At 41.4% G+C, this 17,964-nt stretch overlaps 2 protein-coding genes across 2 annotated transcripts; both read right to left on the reverse strand.

Annotated features, from left to right (window-relative positions):
* Positions 1-196: 196 nt before the first annotated feature.
* On the reverse strand, positions 197-5,325 carry knop1 (lysine-rich nucleolar protein 1). The gene is made up of 7 exons (XM_061049827.1): positions 5,227-5,325; positions 4,827-4,901; positions 4,441-4,509; positions 3,197-4,357; positions 3,043-3,114; positions 2,167-2,235; positions 197-694 (listed from the first exon to the last, which is right to left on the reverse strand). Exons 4-7 carry the CDS (start codon positions 4,313-4,315, stop codon positions 389-391), a joined length of 1,566 nt encoding a protein of 521 aa, XP_060905810.1. The 5' UTR covers positions 4,316-4,357; positions 4,441-4,509; positions 4,827-4,901; positions 5,227-5,325; the 3' UTR covers positions 197-388.
* Positions 5,326-7,482: 2,157 nt separating this feature from the next.
* Positions 7,483-17,386, reverse strand: gprc5bb (G protein-coupled receptor, class C, group 5, member Bb). Its single transcript, XM_061049840.1, has 4 exons — positions 16,646-17,386; positions 14,758-15,856; positions 10,011-10,123; positions 7,483-9,914 (listed from the first exon to the last, which is right to left on the reverse strand). The coding sequence occupies exons 2-4, from the start codon at positions 15,854-15,856 to the stop codon at positions 9,870-9,872; spliced, it is 1,257 nt and encodes a 418-aa protein (XP_060905823.1). The 5' UTR covers positions 16,646-17,386; the 3' UTR covers positions 7,483-9,869.
* Positions 17,387-17,964: the final 578 nt, after the last annotated feature.

Consider the following 17,964-nt stretch of genomic DNA (forward strand, 5'->3'; position numbering starts at 1 on the left):
TACGACGTTATAAGAGGTTACCATGCTCGGGTCCAGTTAGTCCTGGAGCGGTGTGAGGGCAGGCCAACAGGGAAAAGGGGGAGGGAGGAAAATTGTGCTTGAGCACAGTACGGGACAACTTTGCCAGAGTGAGTGCGCCCTAAGACCCCACTGAGGCGAGACAGGGAACTGAAATTAAATATGTTAAACAGTCAAGTTTTAAAAGATTTCAGATTTTTAATGTACATTATGTACAAATAGCATTCAAAGTCAAGTCATCGTTTATATTCAAGTTAACAGAAGTAGTCCACTATGAGTTGAGTTTCCTAATGAACCTGAGCACACTTTGTGAATCCACAATTAAAACTACACAAAGAAAAAAACAGCAACATTTGTACAAATACACACTTCAATCATCAAAGCGAACAGATCTAGACGCATTGATATCAATGGCGAACTTCTTGTTGGACGGTGCGGAGAACCCGAGTCCTGAGCCCTTGTTATGAAAGTCCACTCTGCGCGATTGAGCGCGTTCAAACTGTCCCAGAAGCCCTTGCTGCAACTTTTGCTGGTCGTCTTTCCCCAGTGCCATGTTTGCTCCCCCAGTGCTCCCTGAAGCCGGCTGGAAACCCTTTTTGAAGCCTCCCATCAATCGGAGGAACTTCTGCTGCTGTTCCGAGTTGTCGAACTGTGCCGTGCTCCACTGACCGAAACCCTGAAAAACAGAGACGCAGAGGAAGGTTATAATATGCAACATTTTAAACATCAATATAGAAGATATCAAATATATCCTAACTAAATATAACTGAGTATTGACTAAAGAGAGGGAAGTCAAAGTCCCTCTGGACTTGTTGTTCTCAGTTCTGTGTTCACACTGACGAGACAACGCTTTATTCAGCTCGTTTCTGTTTCACTCAGATTCTCAAACATGTCTCATAAATGATTTTTCATATGAACCCCTCTGTCTCCAACCGTTAGCCAATCCAGCACGTGACGGGAGAGAGAAGCCCGCCCACTCAAGGAGGCTGTAAGTAGAGGCGGAATTGCGGACAACAAAATAAATCTCATCCCGCTTTCCCTTACAAGTCAAATGAATCATTGACTGTCTTATTCTGTTAAAAATGTATAAAAGACATTCTTCAGGGGCGCAGTGGTTAGTGCTTGCGACACAGCTTTGAATCCAACCTGAGGCTCCTTTCCCGCATGTCATTCCCCTCTCTCCCTTCAATCTGATTTCCAACTCTATCCACTATCCTATCTCTCCAAAAAAGGCCCATAAATACACATATAAATATATATATATATGTATTTATATACAAAAAGACATTCTTCAGCATGCTTTAATCATCTTGTCCGACACCTAGTCCATGGTGACTGCTGAAGGCATCAGAACATACAATACATCTTGTCAACGACAGGCTTGTTCGCTCTTGAAGATCTTAAAGATGCATCACTATGAATTTCAGACCGTTTCATAACCAACCAAAAACTCCTCAGAGGAGCTTTAAGGTCGGGGGTTCGATCCCCAGCTCCTGCAGCCACATGTCCGATGTGTCCTCTGAGAAAAACACTTAACCCTGAATATCTCCCGCTGCTTTGTCTGTGCTGTATCTATGTGTATGAATGTATTATACTGATGGCCACTTCACATAGCAGCCTCTACATCAGTGTGTGGATGTGGTGTGAGTGGGTAGGTGTGACCTGTAGTGTGTAAGTTGCTCGGAGGAGACAGAAGACTAGAGGAGCGAGCCCACACAAGCCCAAGTCCATGTTCCATTTAACAAACTATGTTCTGATTTCACACAGAGGGCTCAGTTCACTCAGCACGCCTGTGAGAACATTTGTAAAATACTCTCTGTGGCCCTGTAGGAGATTTCTGAAGTCAGAGAACAGAACGCTGATAACATCACCAGGGCTCGATTATAGAAAAACGGCTCAATCTTCTAAACTTTAAATATATAGGACAAGACCTGCGTCACGATCAGAGGAAAGTTACATTTCAACAAGTTGGGTTGCATGAAGTTGCTTTTCTGTTGCATTATGGAGAATGTAGGATGTTTCTTTTTTAGTGTTGCCCTAAATAACCCCAGGATTTGTTATAAAGGCACTTTGGTACTCTTTGAAAGAAAGGGTAGAAGAGAGAGTCGACAGTTTGAGTTTCTTTAAAAGAAAAGCAAAAATACCGACCACAGGTTTGGCTGCTTTTTTAGGTTGAGACGCCTCGTCAACCTCCATTTGTAAAGCCTGTCTTCTCTCCTGTGACAAAAACAGAGAACACGTTTCATGAAACTGTACAGCTCAGAAAAACACTCAAGTCATATCAAACATTTGCTTTATTTGGTCAAGAGTCTAAAATCTGTTTATAATACATGGACACTGTTTCCAGGTTTCATGCTAAGCTATGCTAAACAGCCATTAGCAGTAGATTTGTATTTAGTGTTAAGGCTTAAAAATTAGAGCTGTGTTTTGTCCACAACCTCACAATTCAATTAGCATTCTTTGGGTCACAATTCGATTTGATATTGATTAGTTATTGATCAATATGCTTCAATATCAATTTAATAATACATACAGACGACAGGAAAACACATAACTCATCAGTACCTTCTGATATTTGTTAAATAATTATGTGTTCATTGTTTGTATAGCTTTAGAACAAACAGACTCACCAATGTATTTTATCGTTGTATTATTCTTTAATAAACAAAGAATAAAACACTAAAGTACAGTATGATCTAAAGTGAACAATTGTGCCTGATCTGAATTCACAGCACCCACAGTGCCCCCAGTGGAGAGGGGTGGCATTACAACAAAAAAAATATCGAGCTCAGGATTTCCCTGAATCGATATTCAATTGGGAAAATAATTATTGCAATGCATTGATGAATCGATATTTTTAAGCAGCCCTATTAAAAATGGTACCAGAGTTATCATCAGAGTGTTATCATTTAAGAAAGTCAGAGAATGTGGGCATTTTACTAAATGTGAGACAGCACATAAACAACAAAGGATACCACATTTCACTGACACAAATGAAGGAGGAATCATGAGGGCCATGTTTACCTGGTTTATGGTGACCTCATCAGTGTTTCCAGATTTCTCTGACAGAAAGACCACATCTGTTTGGGAAACCTCCTGAAACACAAACAAGGTTCAATCCTGTGGGGGGAAAAAAACCAAAAAACAATACCCAAGGCTTCTTACAACAGATACTCACATGTTCATCTTTCACCTCTTCTTTTATTTTCTTCTTTTTCACGCTGGTTTCAACGCTCACCTCCTGCGTTTCCTCCTTAACGGCGCTCTTCTTCCTTTTCCTTTTTTTGCTCGTGTCCACACTCTGCGTCTCAGCTTCTTCACATTCGACCTCCAGTTGTTCTTCCTCTGCTCTCTTCTTCCTTTTCTTCTTCTTGGGCTCAGTCTCCTCTTCTTCCTTTACCTCCACAGAAGCTGTCCTACTCTTTTTTCCCTTCTTCTTCAGCTCCACTTTCTCCTCCTTAAAAATAACGGTCTGGCTCTCTGTGGATTTCTCCTTGAGGATATCATCTTTGTTCACTTTGCTTGTTTTGTTTTTGCCTTTGATCTGAGGGGTTCCTGCTTCGTTTCCCTCGGATTTCTTTTTCTTCTTCTTCACTTTTAGCTCTTCAGTCTCCAGTGTTTCTACCTTTACCACGTCTTCAGCCACTTTTGTTTGAGCTTTTTTCTTCTTTTTGTTTACACTTTTTACATCTTCCTCTTCAGCTTTTACCGTTTCATCCTTTGTGGTTTTAGTTTTCTTCTTCTTGTCTTTTACTTTTTCCTCCGTGTCTGTGCCTTCAACTAAAAAACTTTTTTTTGCCTTCTTGGCTTTCTTTGGCAGCTCATCCACCACCTCCTCTTTCTTCAGCTTTAAATGTTCTGATTTAGCTTGTACAGACTTATTTTTTACTTTCTTCTCCTTCTTTACTTTCTGTTCCACTTTTTCTTCTTTCACTGAACTCTCTGCAGTTTCCACTCGGTTCTCATCATCAGCCAGCTTCTTTTTCTTCTTCTTCTCTTTCCTAACGCCTTCGTCATTTTCACTCTTGACATCAGAAACGTCAGCATCATTCAGAGGTTCTACTTTACTTTTACTTTTCTTTTTCTTCTCCTCCTTTTCAACACCTCCATTTAAAGGCTCAACATCCAGAGTTATTGCTTTAACCTTTTTACTCTTCTTTCCTTTTTTCTCCTCTGCTAGGCTCCCGTCGTCAACAGTACACTTGTTTTTTCCAGGCAGAGATGTCTGTTCTTTCTTTTGTTTCTTCTTCTTCACAATTTTTCCCTCACTTTTGTCTTCTTCCACCTTCATTGTCATCCTTTCCCCTGGCCCCTCGACAGCAACAGACCTCAGGCTTGTCTGCGGAGTGGACAACATAAACTGTAACACAAAGCCTTTAGGTTAAAGGTCGAAGGGTTGGAATAAAAGCAACAAACACGTACCAAAGGTTTGGCTGGCTGCTTGGGCTGCGACTGCTGATCAATATCTCTTTGCAGGGCCAGTCGCTTTGTCTGCAGGAAACAGGAAGAACGCTTAAAAAAAATTCACCAGAGAAGCAAAGCATGTAAAAAAAATAAAGTTATTTTCTACACAGACATCTTTCAATGAACCATTCTGTATGTTTGACACTTCAAAATCTGCACGTGTGAAACTTTCTGCCGCTCTCTGACTCTTGACATCTAGTTGACTGTTTCTTTTTAACACACCACCACGTTACTACTACAGACAGTCATCATGTAAACACAAGGACTTTAATCCTCATAGCTTGCCTGATTTAATTGGTCAACACCATTTTTTTGCCACTCAACGAGGCTAATATCTGAAGTACCTGATCAAAGATGATCTCTCTGGATGAAGCTACACCCTTTTCAGAAACGAAAACCACGTCCTCATCGGAATCCGTCTGAAAAATAAGAAGATCACTTACTGATAAAAATTATTAATTTTCCAGTTTGTATGAAACTAACGCGTATTATTTGGTAACTCGGTGTTACATATGCAGAGTGATAGCACGGCAGGAACAACATTTCTTCAAGTGAAGCAGATTGAATAAAGCATTCATGGTGACCCTGGCTAGCTAGCTTGCTAACACAAGTTAACCATTGTAAGACTCCTAAAAGGTTAAATCCACGAGGATACAACCTGATCAGTTAGAGAGGACTTTAGATTCTTGTACGATATCATCGCTGCATGAAGTATTTTAATTTAAACTTGAACGGTGTACTTACTTTGTAACCTATTGGACAATTCACGTGGATACTTGAGTGCTGCTTTCTAGACCCGGAAGTGGTTCCCCTCGTTCCTGTTAGCTACGGAAGCGTCAGTAGCAACGAGCGCGCGCGAGCGAACACTTTCCGGAGTTTGACGAGCTGAGCCGAAGACATTAAAGTTGTGAAAGCTAATGCTAACATAGAGCTAACGCTAAATTCACTCTTTGTTGAAACTTAATCTTGACACAATATAACCAATAATAAACAGCCTGTATTCAAATAAACACATGGATATCTATATGTATGTGTATATATATATATATATGTATATATATATATATATATATATATATATATATATGTCAAATGGTAAATTATAAATAGAGCTTGTATGGTGCTTTTCTAGTCTTCTGACTACTCAAATAGGCTAGTTCAGGAATTTTATCAGATATTTGGCTAATCTGGGAATAAATTTCTTCACAAATGCGTTCGTAACTTGGTGTTTTATAACATATATAAAATAATCCTTGAGAGCTTCTGAGAGTTGGGGTACCCAGAAGCTTATAGGTGTTAACCTCTGCCTTATGTAGCTAGTGAAGGGTTGAATGAGTGTTTTTTAATTTTAGGATTCTGAATCCCCTCCTTACAAACGGCTATGCCAACTTTTACACATACGTTTGAAAAGCAACTTTATTTGTTGAATTCAATATCTTCAATATTAGTTAAGAAGAATACTGCTCCAAACTGACAAATGTCTCAGGGGTCCATGTCTGATCTTCCTCAGACTCTACATCAGTGGTTCCCAAAGTGGAGTCAGGACCCCTTGGGGCCCACCATAACCAAATATACATTTTAAATGATTTAAAGCGGGAGCATTTGGGGGTTAAGTGTCTTGCCCGAGGACACATCCGACATAAGGCTGCAGGAGCTGGGGATCGAACACCCTCTACGCTCTGGTTGAGAGACCACCGACTCTACCATTGAGTCACAGCCACGTTATAACCTGTTGTGGCTGCAGATAAGCCTCCTCTAAACCAGCACCAATATCACTCTTCCTTCAAGCTTTTATGAAGGGTCCTCTCAAATGCTGGGGAGTGCTCTTGAAATGGGAAAAGAAAGATATTTAGTGCCATGTTCTGTAGACTGCCCTTATTTCTAGAAAGCTACCTGTATTTAGCATCCAAGTGCCTCCAAATAATTAAATACCGGTTACTGTGCGTCAAATTAGGACTTCCTGTTACTGATGCTCCACTGCATGCTCCAAATACCATTTTAATTATTATTTAAGCCTTTGCTCGTTCAACAGTTCAACACCACATGCACAAGACATAGCTGTCTATGTGTATCTACAATTCAACAAATATTGTCTCTCATCATTTATTTGTGATGTCACACCTAAGAGGAGGTTGGGCTACACTTTGGACTGCACAAACTAGTTTAATGCTTCAACCTTGAACTTTCTCTTTAAACCTTTGTCATTGGTCCCCAGGCTTAAAATCCACCTTCAGGCTCAGCGTTTGAGAGAAAAATCAATAACAAACGTATTCCTGCAGCTTCTGGTAGTGTGCCAGTTCAAATCCAGTTATCACCTTGTCTCCCTTTTGCAGGTGTACATTTACAGGCAAGTTTATTTTCACTTACAACATGTAGCTGATTTGTATCCACCTTCAACTTCATTGTCCACCTACTAGTCAAAACTACAGCCTATTTCAGAGATTTTCATCAGATTTCAACATACTCTCTGCACACAGCCTTCTCCCTTCAGTCTCAGTAGAAAGTTGTTAAAAGCTCGGGCTGTGGGTGGCCTCTTTAACCTTCAGACGTCAGGTTGAGGGCTAGGTGCCACAGCTTTTAACTTCTTCTTTCAGAGGCTTCAGTCTGAACCTCCATCCTCAGCTCCTAACCGCCATACCTTTAAGGTGCCTTGACGGCATAGGTTACTTTTAAATCCTACGTGCACTGAAGGATTTTAGGACAGCAGCTCCGTTGCTATTTTGGATGGATATAGGTTGAAGTTGAACCAGCTCCTGATGATTCAACCCAACAGAGAGGGGAGACATAGTGCAGACCGTCACTAGGCTTGATACAGCTATCAAATTCCACAGGTCTTCTGTATTTGCAGTGTGTCTCTACGTATTTTATAATGTCATTACAATTTATATGTATTTTTCTATGTGTTGATTTAAGGCTGTATGACTGTGAAGTCAAGGATGACTTTAGTAAAGTGGATCTGTGAGGGCGGTAGAAAGATCAGTTGAATGACAAGACAACGAGTAACAGAAAATGTGCACTAATTATTAGCCACTTTGTGCAAACCACATTACAGACATCCATGTTACACTGCCATTAAACAGTGACAGTGCAATCATCGTAAAAGCATCTCAAAGGAATATACCATTTCTTGTTTACATTTGGTCAATTAACATGATTCAAAGTCAGCTATTTAGGGTTAATATATAAAAAACATGTGATGGTAATACTTTCATTGTACAATATCAGAGCACACACCCACACATAGCAGAATTACAAGTTATTACGTCAGCAAGAAGAAAATGGCAACGACAAGAACATGTGAGCATTATTTGAAATGTATTTAAAGTGGACACTCAGCACATTGGAAGAGTAATCCTTCACTGTATGTGAAGGGATTCGTATTTGCCTTTTTGTATTAGATTTTAGTTGCTAGTATATTTGAAAAGCGGCTGCCAATCGTCAACCTGTCACAGAATAAGGACCGTATACATGTGCTTAAAATGTCTCCAGTTACATTCACAGATAAAGAGGACTAATTCATTTCTAGTAGGGATCCTGAATATAAGAATGATATGTTGCCTACTTCTAATGCTGTAGTGCTCAAAATTGGTGAAGGTCTCGGTCTCGTCTTGGAATCGAAATCACTTGTACTCGGTCATGTCTTGGTCTCCGACTTGGCGAACTCGGGATTTTAAATCAAGACCGGTCAAGACCACCACTGACAGGCTGTTTTTCTGGGTAATTTTTTCTGTGATTAGAAGGAAAACTGCCCTTTCTTAAATAATGAATATCTTCTGTTCATTCATAATGTTTTTTATCCCCTCCTGGTTATGGCTGCAACCTCCCCGGTGCTACGCTCTAATTGAGTGACAAGCACACTGGATGTTGATTTTTTTTCAGTGATATTTATGGTCTTGGTCTTGCCTCGGTTCCGCCCTGTCTTGGTCTTGGTCTTGACTTGGTCTTGATCCCTACATGTTTTGGTCTTGTCTCGGAGCATTCTGCTCTCGGATATGTCTTTGTCTCGGTCAGTGTGGTCTAGACTACAACACTACCTACATCGCAGTCTATAGAATGATTTATAGCCTTCTTGCATCCAAATAATCTTTGAGAAAACATGCAAAACACGACGTTCATTGCTGACCAAAATGGTCCAAACTAAAGATCTATAAAGTTGTTGTTCCAAAGCTTTCAGTCTCATCATCCGGTCTTCCTCTGCAGAAAGGGTTCACTGAGTTGTCACAGAATTTAAGATGTCTCAATTTCCGCTTTCTGTTCACTTGAATTGATTTTGTGGACTGCTGTTTACAAAGTCGAGAATCTAGTAGAAACTCAACACTAAAACTATTCATCTTATATACATATGTATATCAAAATCCTAGAAAACACTCAAAATACATGTATTTCAACATAACATTCAACTGTTCTTGTACATGCATCTCAAGTGATCTCAAATACATTCAAATATCACAATGCCCAGATATAATCGGCGCTGATAAAGTGCAAAATTACAACCTCCAGAAGTAAACGTATACACCGCAACATGGCTGTTGCAGCATTAAATGGCTTTTAATAATATTCTTGCTTTTTAAACAAGTTGTAAACTCGTCAGATAATCTGGCAGAACTCTGCAAAGACTCAGTTAAATGTATGACAGTGAAATGTACCAACACATCTGATAATCCACTGTGGAGCAAACACGATGAATCCTTTGGGTCGTTCCAGCGTGTAATATAGAGTCCAATAAAGCCGTGTGGGCGTATGAAGATAAGTTACATAAATCGTAATACAATATTTTAGCTAAGCTGCAGCCTGACGCCAAAAAGAAAGACGATGGAAGTGTCGTTTTTATGAAGCAAGCATCACTGATGAACTGGCAAACATGTTTACTTCACTACACTTACGTCATCCTTTCAGCTTTACCTTCTCATGGTCTGACAGCAGATAATTCAGCTGCCGCATTCACCAGTCCTTTTTGATATTGCCCTTTATACTTAAACTATAACTCTCTTTAAACTTGTCTCTCTGGTGTATTTACAAATGAAAAATAAGACTTTATATTCAGATTTGATTTGATCGTATTGATGCTCTGTAAATGATTATGATGAAAATGAGCAAGATGTGTCTTTCTCTCTTGAGATTTCATATCTAGTAAAGATGCAACCCAGAAATTCAGCGAAACTGTATACCATCTGAGTTTGTTCTTAAGACATAAAATCCATATATGTGTGCAGAAACACAAATATATCAGACACATTTATCTCCCATTAAGTCCATCCTGTGAGGCAAGTGATCCAGCCTGACGTGACATGTGCTGTCATTTACATCTCCGTCTTCTTCTTCTGAGGCAACAGGAATTTGTTTCTATCACACAGCAGTGTATTCCTCTCCAGTCTTCTTGTTCCTTATCACCATAACCGTCGACCAGTGTAGTTAATCGGAGCTGTTGGCATCTTCAAGAAAGAGACAAACAGGGAGTGAACACGTCTTCTATGGCTGATTATTTTTTAGAAATAATTTTCCTTAAAACGTGTTTCTTCCATACTTACAGTTCCCCCGTTCATGACCAGAGCCATCTCAGTGGGTTGGTAGACGTGCCCTCTGAAGGCGATGCCCGGACGTACGCTGCCCTGGTTACTGTGGTATGTTCCAGATCGGAGAGCTGACAGACGAGCAGGGAAAAGCACACACAAGGTACAGCCGTCAATTTAATCTGATATGTTGACTGACAGAATCATACATACATCAAATTTACAACTGAATTTCCTACCAGTTGGGTAAGTCAGTGGCTGTTTACACCCACAGTAAACCCACACAGGTGACAGTAATTATCATGGTTGATAACGCTGTACTGTGTGATGGGAAGCTCAAGCTGTGTCTCATTTCAGGGGCTGCATCCTCCAAAGGACGTACTTGCCTCAAACTTTTTAAGGCCACGGAGGATTCATCATGTGCATTGCTTGCCGATTTTAACGAAAGGCTTTCAAGCGGTCTACGATTACACTTTCAACTCAGTCCAAAAGCTAGCGATACAAATGTTAAAAAGGGGGGCCTTGAAACTTAAATTATCTTTAAAATAATATGTTGAGTTACGTTGGTTATGTTAGCTTGTTCCGCTGCAGCCATTGAGGTTGCTAGGCAACAAGAACTTGGTATTGACAGGGTAAGGGTGGGAACAGCTGGTTACGCAAACAGGTAATCCTCTGTAGACCACCTCTTGTTTCAGTTCAGCCTGAGTGGTCTATGAAGGCTAGGTCTTACTTAGGATGCTACCCTGACTTGGACCACAGCTTACATGACTCTTTCCTTTCTTGCGCTGGTTAAATGAACTTTTATCAGTCTTAGTAGTGACCTCAAGGAACAAAGTCATTCTGACCTATGTGTTTTAATGCATGTCTACCCCACTATCTCCAACCCCAAAGTTTCAGATTCTCTTCAGCTGTCCTATCAATGAAATGCAAAAAGCCCCCCCAAAAATGATACAATTAAATTGTTGAATTGTTAAGAGATCTGAAGTTACAGAGTTACAACGAAGGATGAGTTATTTTTGGAGACCAGGGTTCCACTTAATGAAGTCACATTAAGACTTTCATACATTTTAACTTGATTCAAAGAACTTCTACAACCTGAATTTCCATGAAACTTTGACAGGTAGTTCGTCCCTGGGTAAAAAATATGACCGCTCAAAAAGACAGAGTTGGGATGCCAGTCAGGCGCTCCTCATTCAGACACTACTGTACAGTCGGTTTGACTCCTGACCTCGTCCATTTTAAGGCACGTCGACCTCACTCTCTCCTCCCAATGTTTCCTGTTTGTTCTCTTTCCAACTGTCCTATAAATAAAATGCTGAAAAGGATCAAACATTTCTAATAGAAATATGATTTTTAAGAAAGAAAAGATGAAGTTAATGAAGAACTGCAGATTACAGCAGCGTTGCAACAAGAATGTCCCAATCAGCTGTAGCTTAAAACTGTGTCAATTGCACTTCTTAAGGCAAGATCAACCCTGATATACTGCTGGTGAGAAAACGTTAAACATCCGCAGCTAAAATGAATTCTTAATTTCTGGGTCGACTTTGCATACAATCAGCATCTATGTTGCCATATCTTGATTTTGGATTGTTATTCTTCTGATTAAAACCTTTGACCGGTTTCCTCCTCATGGCAGCAGAAGCTTAGCTTAAGGTGAAGATCATCACCACTATGTAGCAAACAGGTAGAGGGTTCTGGACAGAGGATTAATGGACGTCACCGAGTTTAGCAGGACCACAAGCGGGAAACAACACTCATGTCTTATAATGATGTGCCATGTGTCTGCTTCCTCTGTCCAATTGTTCATCCAGTGGAATTTGTAAAAGAAAACTGGAGGTAACTTGAACAATAATGCAAATAAAATCTCAATTGGACAATTTGGTGATATATCCTAAGTCACATCAAAAAGGAATACTACAGTTTTTGTCAACCTGGGTCTACTGTAGTTGTCATAGTTCCAACCGTGACTCCATCATAAGGCGGAGTCATAATATTAAAACATAAATCACAAGCTTCACAGCAGGAACTACAAAGACAGGTTATTATCTAACAGGGCAATTAACAGAAGCCTTAACTCCATCCTGTCAATCAAAATGTAAATCCTGTAGGACATTTGATTATTTGCCAATGCTGGCTGGGTATAGCCCTTTTAATCCTATGACCTCCACAAGGCAGCCTATAGATCCGTCCTGCTCAAATACAATGAGGATTGTTACGGGGAACTGTCCTATTAAATCTCTACTCATGCTGTTGTTTTGTAAGTGCAGCTGGTTGTACTCCGTGTCATTTGGTGGCAATATCAAATTTGTTTTGAGTGTTCTGATACTCCATAATTAACAGCAAGCTTCCTCTTCCTGTGATTCACTTTATTGCGTTCGGGGACAAAATGTAGATTTGAGTTTTTAGGCGACTTGCTGAAACATATTGCCAATAAATTCCGCCACCAGAGCATCCACATAAAGTGAGGTCGAAATAGAAAGAGGCGGGGAGCTGGTGTTTGTACAAAGAGAGCACAGCTTTAATAAAACAATGTTGAAATAAAGTGGGACCTACTCTTTCAGTCATTTTAAATTCAAAATATTTAATTTGACAGCCTTAAAAAGCCAAAAATCAAGACATTTATGGTTTAAATTTTAGTAAAAGAAAATGAAGGCACAACTAGATTATCCTATTATCGTTGAAATCTTTAATAGGCGCTATTTTAGGTAGTTCATTGACTTAATATTCTGTGCAGCCCACAACCACCTCCCACAGTGATTATCCCATGTGGCCCTCTGACTGATAAAGTCTATTAGCCCTGCTCTATAGGGACTTACTCTGTGTTACATAACTCTCCTCTCTGTATTACTCTACTTTGTGAAAGTTGGACAAATGTCCAATTCTCTGCAGATCAGGTTCTCCCTCATTTATCTGTACACTTGCCAACCATATCACAAGACTCCTGAAGTCTTCAGTCAATAGCAACACTGTTATTTTTGCTACTGCCTCCATTCTTTGTGTATTCTCGCTAATCGTGCCGTATCTCTCAGTCTGTTCAATGTTTCGGATAGTTTTGATGAGCATTCAAAGGGAAATGACTCACACATATCTCTGTAAGCCTGATGGATAATAAAGCTCTCATGAGGTTTAATTGGATTATGGTTCATTTACAGTACAGCAGCTAAAAGTGCGTCACAATGTTCAGATGACAAACCTACAGCACTCATGTATGGTGTATATATGTTAGTCTTCCTGTATGCTGAAGACTGAAATGACATCTAAAACAACCTCAATACTGCCTAAAATGTGCTATTCTGTATTCAGCCTGTCAATGCACCAATCCAAAATAATAGTTTATTAGACACCAAAAAAGGACTTCTTCAAAGTAGCAGCCTAAATTGCTGCCAATAGGAACACTGTTAAGAGCGTGAAAGAATGAGAGTTAGCTCACAGTAATAGCAGTCACAGCTAGCAAAATGTTAGCAATCAGTGTTTTGAATTACAGATTTCAAGATTTCTTTTTAGTATTTATTCAAAGCTCAGATAAATAGAAAATGGCAAACGCAACAGAAAATCAGTGCCTCTCTGTCACAGGTCTAATGTCCATTCTTCGGATGATACATCACATCAGGAGCGACAACGAGCCGAGCTAATGTTGGCTAGCGTATTTCTCGTTTCTCAACTTGTAATTCCCTCAACGTTCTGACCACTGACTGTATTTTAATATGGATAGTGTATGCATGCGTCTATCCGTTGTACCAAAGTGAAGCTTAAATATCTGCTGCCGCTGACATAGTACGCTGGTGACGTAACCTGGAACCAAGCCATGCCCAAATGGGAGTTAGCTTGTCGAACAGAGGAATCCAGCCATGCCACTTACCAATGCACACACTTAAGTTACAGACTAAACGTCAAATATCCCTCAGGTCGGTACAGTCCACAGAAAAACAGATTCTTGTGATTCACAGTTATGGAAGTTCAATGACGGAATTGTTTGTTTTTGTTTACGTTTTCTCTAGCCTTCCTCCATTACTCCTCTTTCCTCATCTTACGCTTATCCTGTACAAAAAATATGCAAAACCACAATTTTCAACAAAGCTGTCAATCATGAAGTTACAATCATTTTTCCCCATCAAATATCCAATAAAAAAAAAAAACTACATAAATCAGCATGAACATATGTATCTCTACAGAATCCAGGTTTGACAAAAATATATATTTGACATGTGATTTAATTGTATGGTTTGACCTATCTGTTAACATGGAGGAAGCATAGTTAACCTGTACTGCATATAGTCAGCAGGGGGAGCTCTAAATGTTTTTTCGTCATGCCCAGGTGCTTATCGCTCTGTCTGTCTAAAAATACAGTCTATTGTACTGAGCCAGGCCATCTAACAATTAAAACTACAATAATTACAATCATAGCATATCCAAACAGGATAAGTTAGTTAGTAAGGCAGCTGATCACTTTAAACAACCACCTTTCAGATTTCAGAGATAAAAGTATTCATTTAAAGTGTCAGGCTCCATGGAAGTGTGTTACTTTCCTTTTTATTCCCCAGAATGACTATGAATCTAGAAAACACAAAGTCATTCACCAATTTTGGCAAAAATTCAAGGCAACATGCATTTATCCTTTCAGTTGCCCAGCAACAGTGTTTGCATGACCAGCAAACACTTAAATGCCATATCTTCTCATCCTAATGGTCTCAAAAAATTGCCTCCTGAGTTCTTGATTTCCGTTATAGACTAAACACACACAGAAACACACATTAGGTAAGCTTACTTGCTCCATGCTCCTCGATAGAAAAGGCCTGGTTTTCTTGGAAGGGTCGATGAGTGGGTGCAGGGAGCTCATCTCCAAAAGGTGGAGGAGAGGTCGGGTGACTGGTGTCGAAGAAGCTTTGTGTGTTGGACGGTCGAGGTTTACGGAGTAAAAGGTACGTCTCAGGGATAGCGTGGAACAGCAGCAGGATCCAGCCCTGAATGACCAGGGCTACCGCCAGTGCGGGCTCATCAAACACCTTTGCTTCCTTCTTTCCTCCTCCCAACCTCTCCCCCTTCCCCTTCCCCCTCAGCGTCTGGTTGCCATAAAGATAAAACCCCAGCCACGCCACCCATAGCAATGCTGAGGCCAAACTCGACAGGAAGAGCCAGACAGCGTTGCACTTCCATCTCTGCTTTTCATTTTCTCCATCTCTATCGTCTTCACTCCCACCTGCTCCATCTCCCCCCATCTCCCCTCCACACAGGACCACCCCCAGGGAGAGCCCCATAGCTATGAGGAGCAGCCCCAGGGTGTAGCTGCATGTCAGAGCAAAGTCTAAAGGTGGATATTCACAGGCTGGGTGACCTTCTCTCACTACAGTCAGCAAGACCCATTCAGCAGAGATGATGCCCTGGACGAGGGCCAGGGCCAGACCCAGGGCTGCAAGGGAGCTGCCTGTGGGGCTCGCCTGTCCGGCCACCAGCTTCCTGAGCCTCACACCCTGCACCAGTAAACTGGAGAAGCAGAGGGCGAAAAGGGGCCCCCAGAAGGCCCTACGGACCACACAGAGCGCCTGGTTCTTGCCCACAAGGAATGCTAACGAGATGGAGAAGAGTCCGAGGAGCGTGCCCAGGAGCAGGAGGAGTGGCCCAAAGCCGGAGCGCCGGGCGGGCTCGGGAATGGAACGCAGCTTGACCAGCAGGAGCACGGCGAGGACCAGGGAGCAGAGGCCTCCGCTGCAGGCCACAGCCTCCAGAACAACACCCCACACCGACTCCAGGTCACACAGCACCCTGTACGGGGGTTCTACATCCACACTGCAACCCCGGGGAGGAGGAGGAGAGGGGAAGGACCCGGCGAAGCCAATCAGTGGCAGGAGGTAGAGGATGACGTCCATCTTAGAGAAATACAGATATGAATGAGAAGAGGCACAGAAAGGGTTAAAGGAGCGAAAGAGAGAAAGAGAGGGAGAAAGGTACAGAGATAAACAAGTGGAGTGACATTGTGGAGGAGGATGCAGGGAGTGGGGGGGGGGGCAGGAAGGTGAAGTCGTGATTCATCACTGAATGTTTTGTTTATACAGCATCTGTGTGCTTCACAATGTAGAAAGCCTTGAATACATATTAAGACCACACAGACCTATATCAGAGACGTATGTGTTTTTTTTCCCTCTCATACAAAAACACAAGCACATATATTCACAGCACAGAAATGAACTGCTTTTAGCACTGGGCAATGGTTTCCATGGGAACGGGAAACAGCGTGGGCTGACTACATGGCACACTGGGCTTTTGAGAAGTCGAGTTTCAGTACCCAAAAGCACAGAGAAATCTGCGCACACACACACACACACACACACACACACACACACACACACACAATCACACATGCACACACAATGTTTTTTTAATACCTGTGAGGACCTTCATGGACGTCATAGCCCAAATATTAGTCAAAATGTTTCCTTCACTATGATAACAGGTTTTAAACAGTCACTATTCATGCCTGGAGCCCATTTTTGTGGCAACAAGGACGGAGTTGTGATAGAAAACACAACACAAACACACAGGCACATACACACACACACACACATACACACACACACACATACATACATACATACATGCAAAACAGACCAGCATCACAACGATTTAACTCTTAAATCAACCGTCCATCCCAAACTTACCTCTGATAAATGTTTGGCTTTATATCCTGATTATTGACAACAAAAAGGCATCAACATTTTCCACGCAGAATTCCTTTAACTTTGAAAGAAATTCCTTATGATCCCAGTCGATGAAATCCTCGAGGCAGCAGACACAGTTTGCATTTTTGTCGTTGAAAATGCCTCTTTTGTTGTTCGCAGCGCTCAAAGCTCCGACTGTTTCAAAGTACAAAAAAACCCACCACCATTTATGTCCTCCTGCTGCAGTGTCACAGCCTGCTGCTCCATGAAAAATCCACAATTATGATGCATGCGTTGATACTTCACACACCCACATAGTCAAATATATCTTCTGCCACTCTTCTCTCTCTCTCTCTCTCACTGTCTCCCTCTGTCCCCTTCTTACTGTTAACTCTGTCTGCTCATCTGTGTTTCTCTCTGCCTGCTGCACGTTGAATCTGCGGAGGTGTCAACAGAGATGCAATCCCACCTTTACTTCTCATCACCCACACACAGAGAGCATGATTTGCTGATGCATCTGTCTAAACAAGAGGAGAAATAGGAAGTAAGTACAGCATATAAACCACTGCATATCCAGCATTAGTCACTTCTTTGCACATCTTGGTGTTAGATCCTGCCTGCTGGCGCCCCCGTTTTCCTCACATGCAGAACTTTGGGAGATGTGGCTTAATCTTTGATCAGCAGATTGGACAAAAAACAACTGGAGGTCTCTTCAGGAAGATGCCAGTGGACCGTTGTGTGTTTCAGAGTGATGATGGGCTTTGGATAAGGAGGGGCAGGCGGTCAATCTTAACCAAGGTGAGCCCTGCGGCCACGTGGTCGTCCTAGTAAAGTGTTACATAATACCCGTGAAGACATGATTCAGCCAAGTCTCCCATTAGAGTGGAGTAATCTCCTCCCCAGGTAATGTGCATGAATGTAGGGATGGAGAGACAGGACATGAAGAAATACCAAGACATGGAACGACCACTGTGCAAGCTTATCGACTCAGTGGAAGAGAGATTGATGCTGATGGACAGTAGTGAGCTCAAACAGAGGCCAAACATAGGAGAGGCCAAAGCTGGTTTGTGGTACACAAATACACTCACAGACACAGATGTAAGTAAAGCAGTGCACACCTGCTCCCCGCTGTGTGAGACAGGACAGTCTAATCCAGATCCTAAATCCTCACATGCCTGGAAAAGTAGCCAAATGGAATTCAGCCACTTTAAATTTTCTTATTGCAGGTTACAATGCCTTCAGTGAGCTTAAATGACTTTCACTTACCTAATTGTGGTTTTAAGTTTTAAGACTCTAAACTCTTAGGGAGAACCACCTGG

The sequence above is a fragment of the Labrus mixtus genome, chromosome 2 (assembly GCF_963584025.1).
Source record: "Labrus mixtus chromosome 2, fLabMix1.1, whole genome shotgun sequence".
In the NCBI taxonomy this organism is placed as follows: domain Eukaryota; kingdom Metazoa; phylum Chordata; class Actinopteri; order Labriformes; family Labridae; genus Labrus; species Labrus mixtus.

What these genes read in the sequence shown, in the direction of transcription:
- knop1 (XM_061049827.1), bottom strand. Translation starts at nt 4,315, where the DNA reads ATGACAATGAAGGTGGAAGAAGACAAAAGTGAGGGAAAAATTGTGAAG. An exon ending in AAGAGGTGAAAGATGAACAT is followed by an intron (nt 3,115 to 3,196) that starts GTGAGTATCTGT and finishes TTTGTGTTTCAG; the next exon opens with GAGGTTTCCCAAACAGATGT. An exon ending in AAAAAGCAGCCAAACCTGTG is followed by an intron (nt 695 to 2,166) that starts GTCGGTATTTTT and finishes TCTGTTTTTCAG; the next exon opens with GGTTTCGGTCAGTGGAGCAC.
- gprc5bb (XM_061049840.1), bottom strand. Translation starts at nt 15,856, where the DNA reads ATGGACGTCATCCTCTACCTCCTGCCACTGATTGGCTTCGCCGGGTCC. An exon ending in TATCGAGGAGCATGGAGCAA is followed by an intron (nt 10,124 to 14,757) that starts GTAAGCTTACCT and finishes CTCGTCTGTCAG; the next exon opens with CTCTCCGATCTGGAACATAC. An exon ending in TGGTCATGAACGGGGGAACT is followed by an intron (nt 9,915 to 10,010) that starts GTAAGTATGGAA and finishes TCTTTCTTGAAG; the next exon opens with ATGCCAACAGCTCCGATTAA.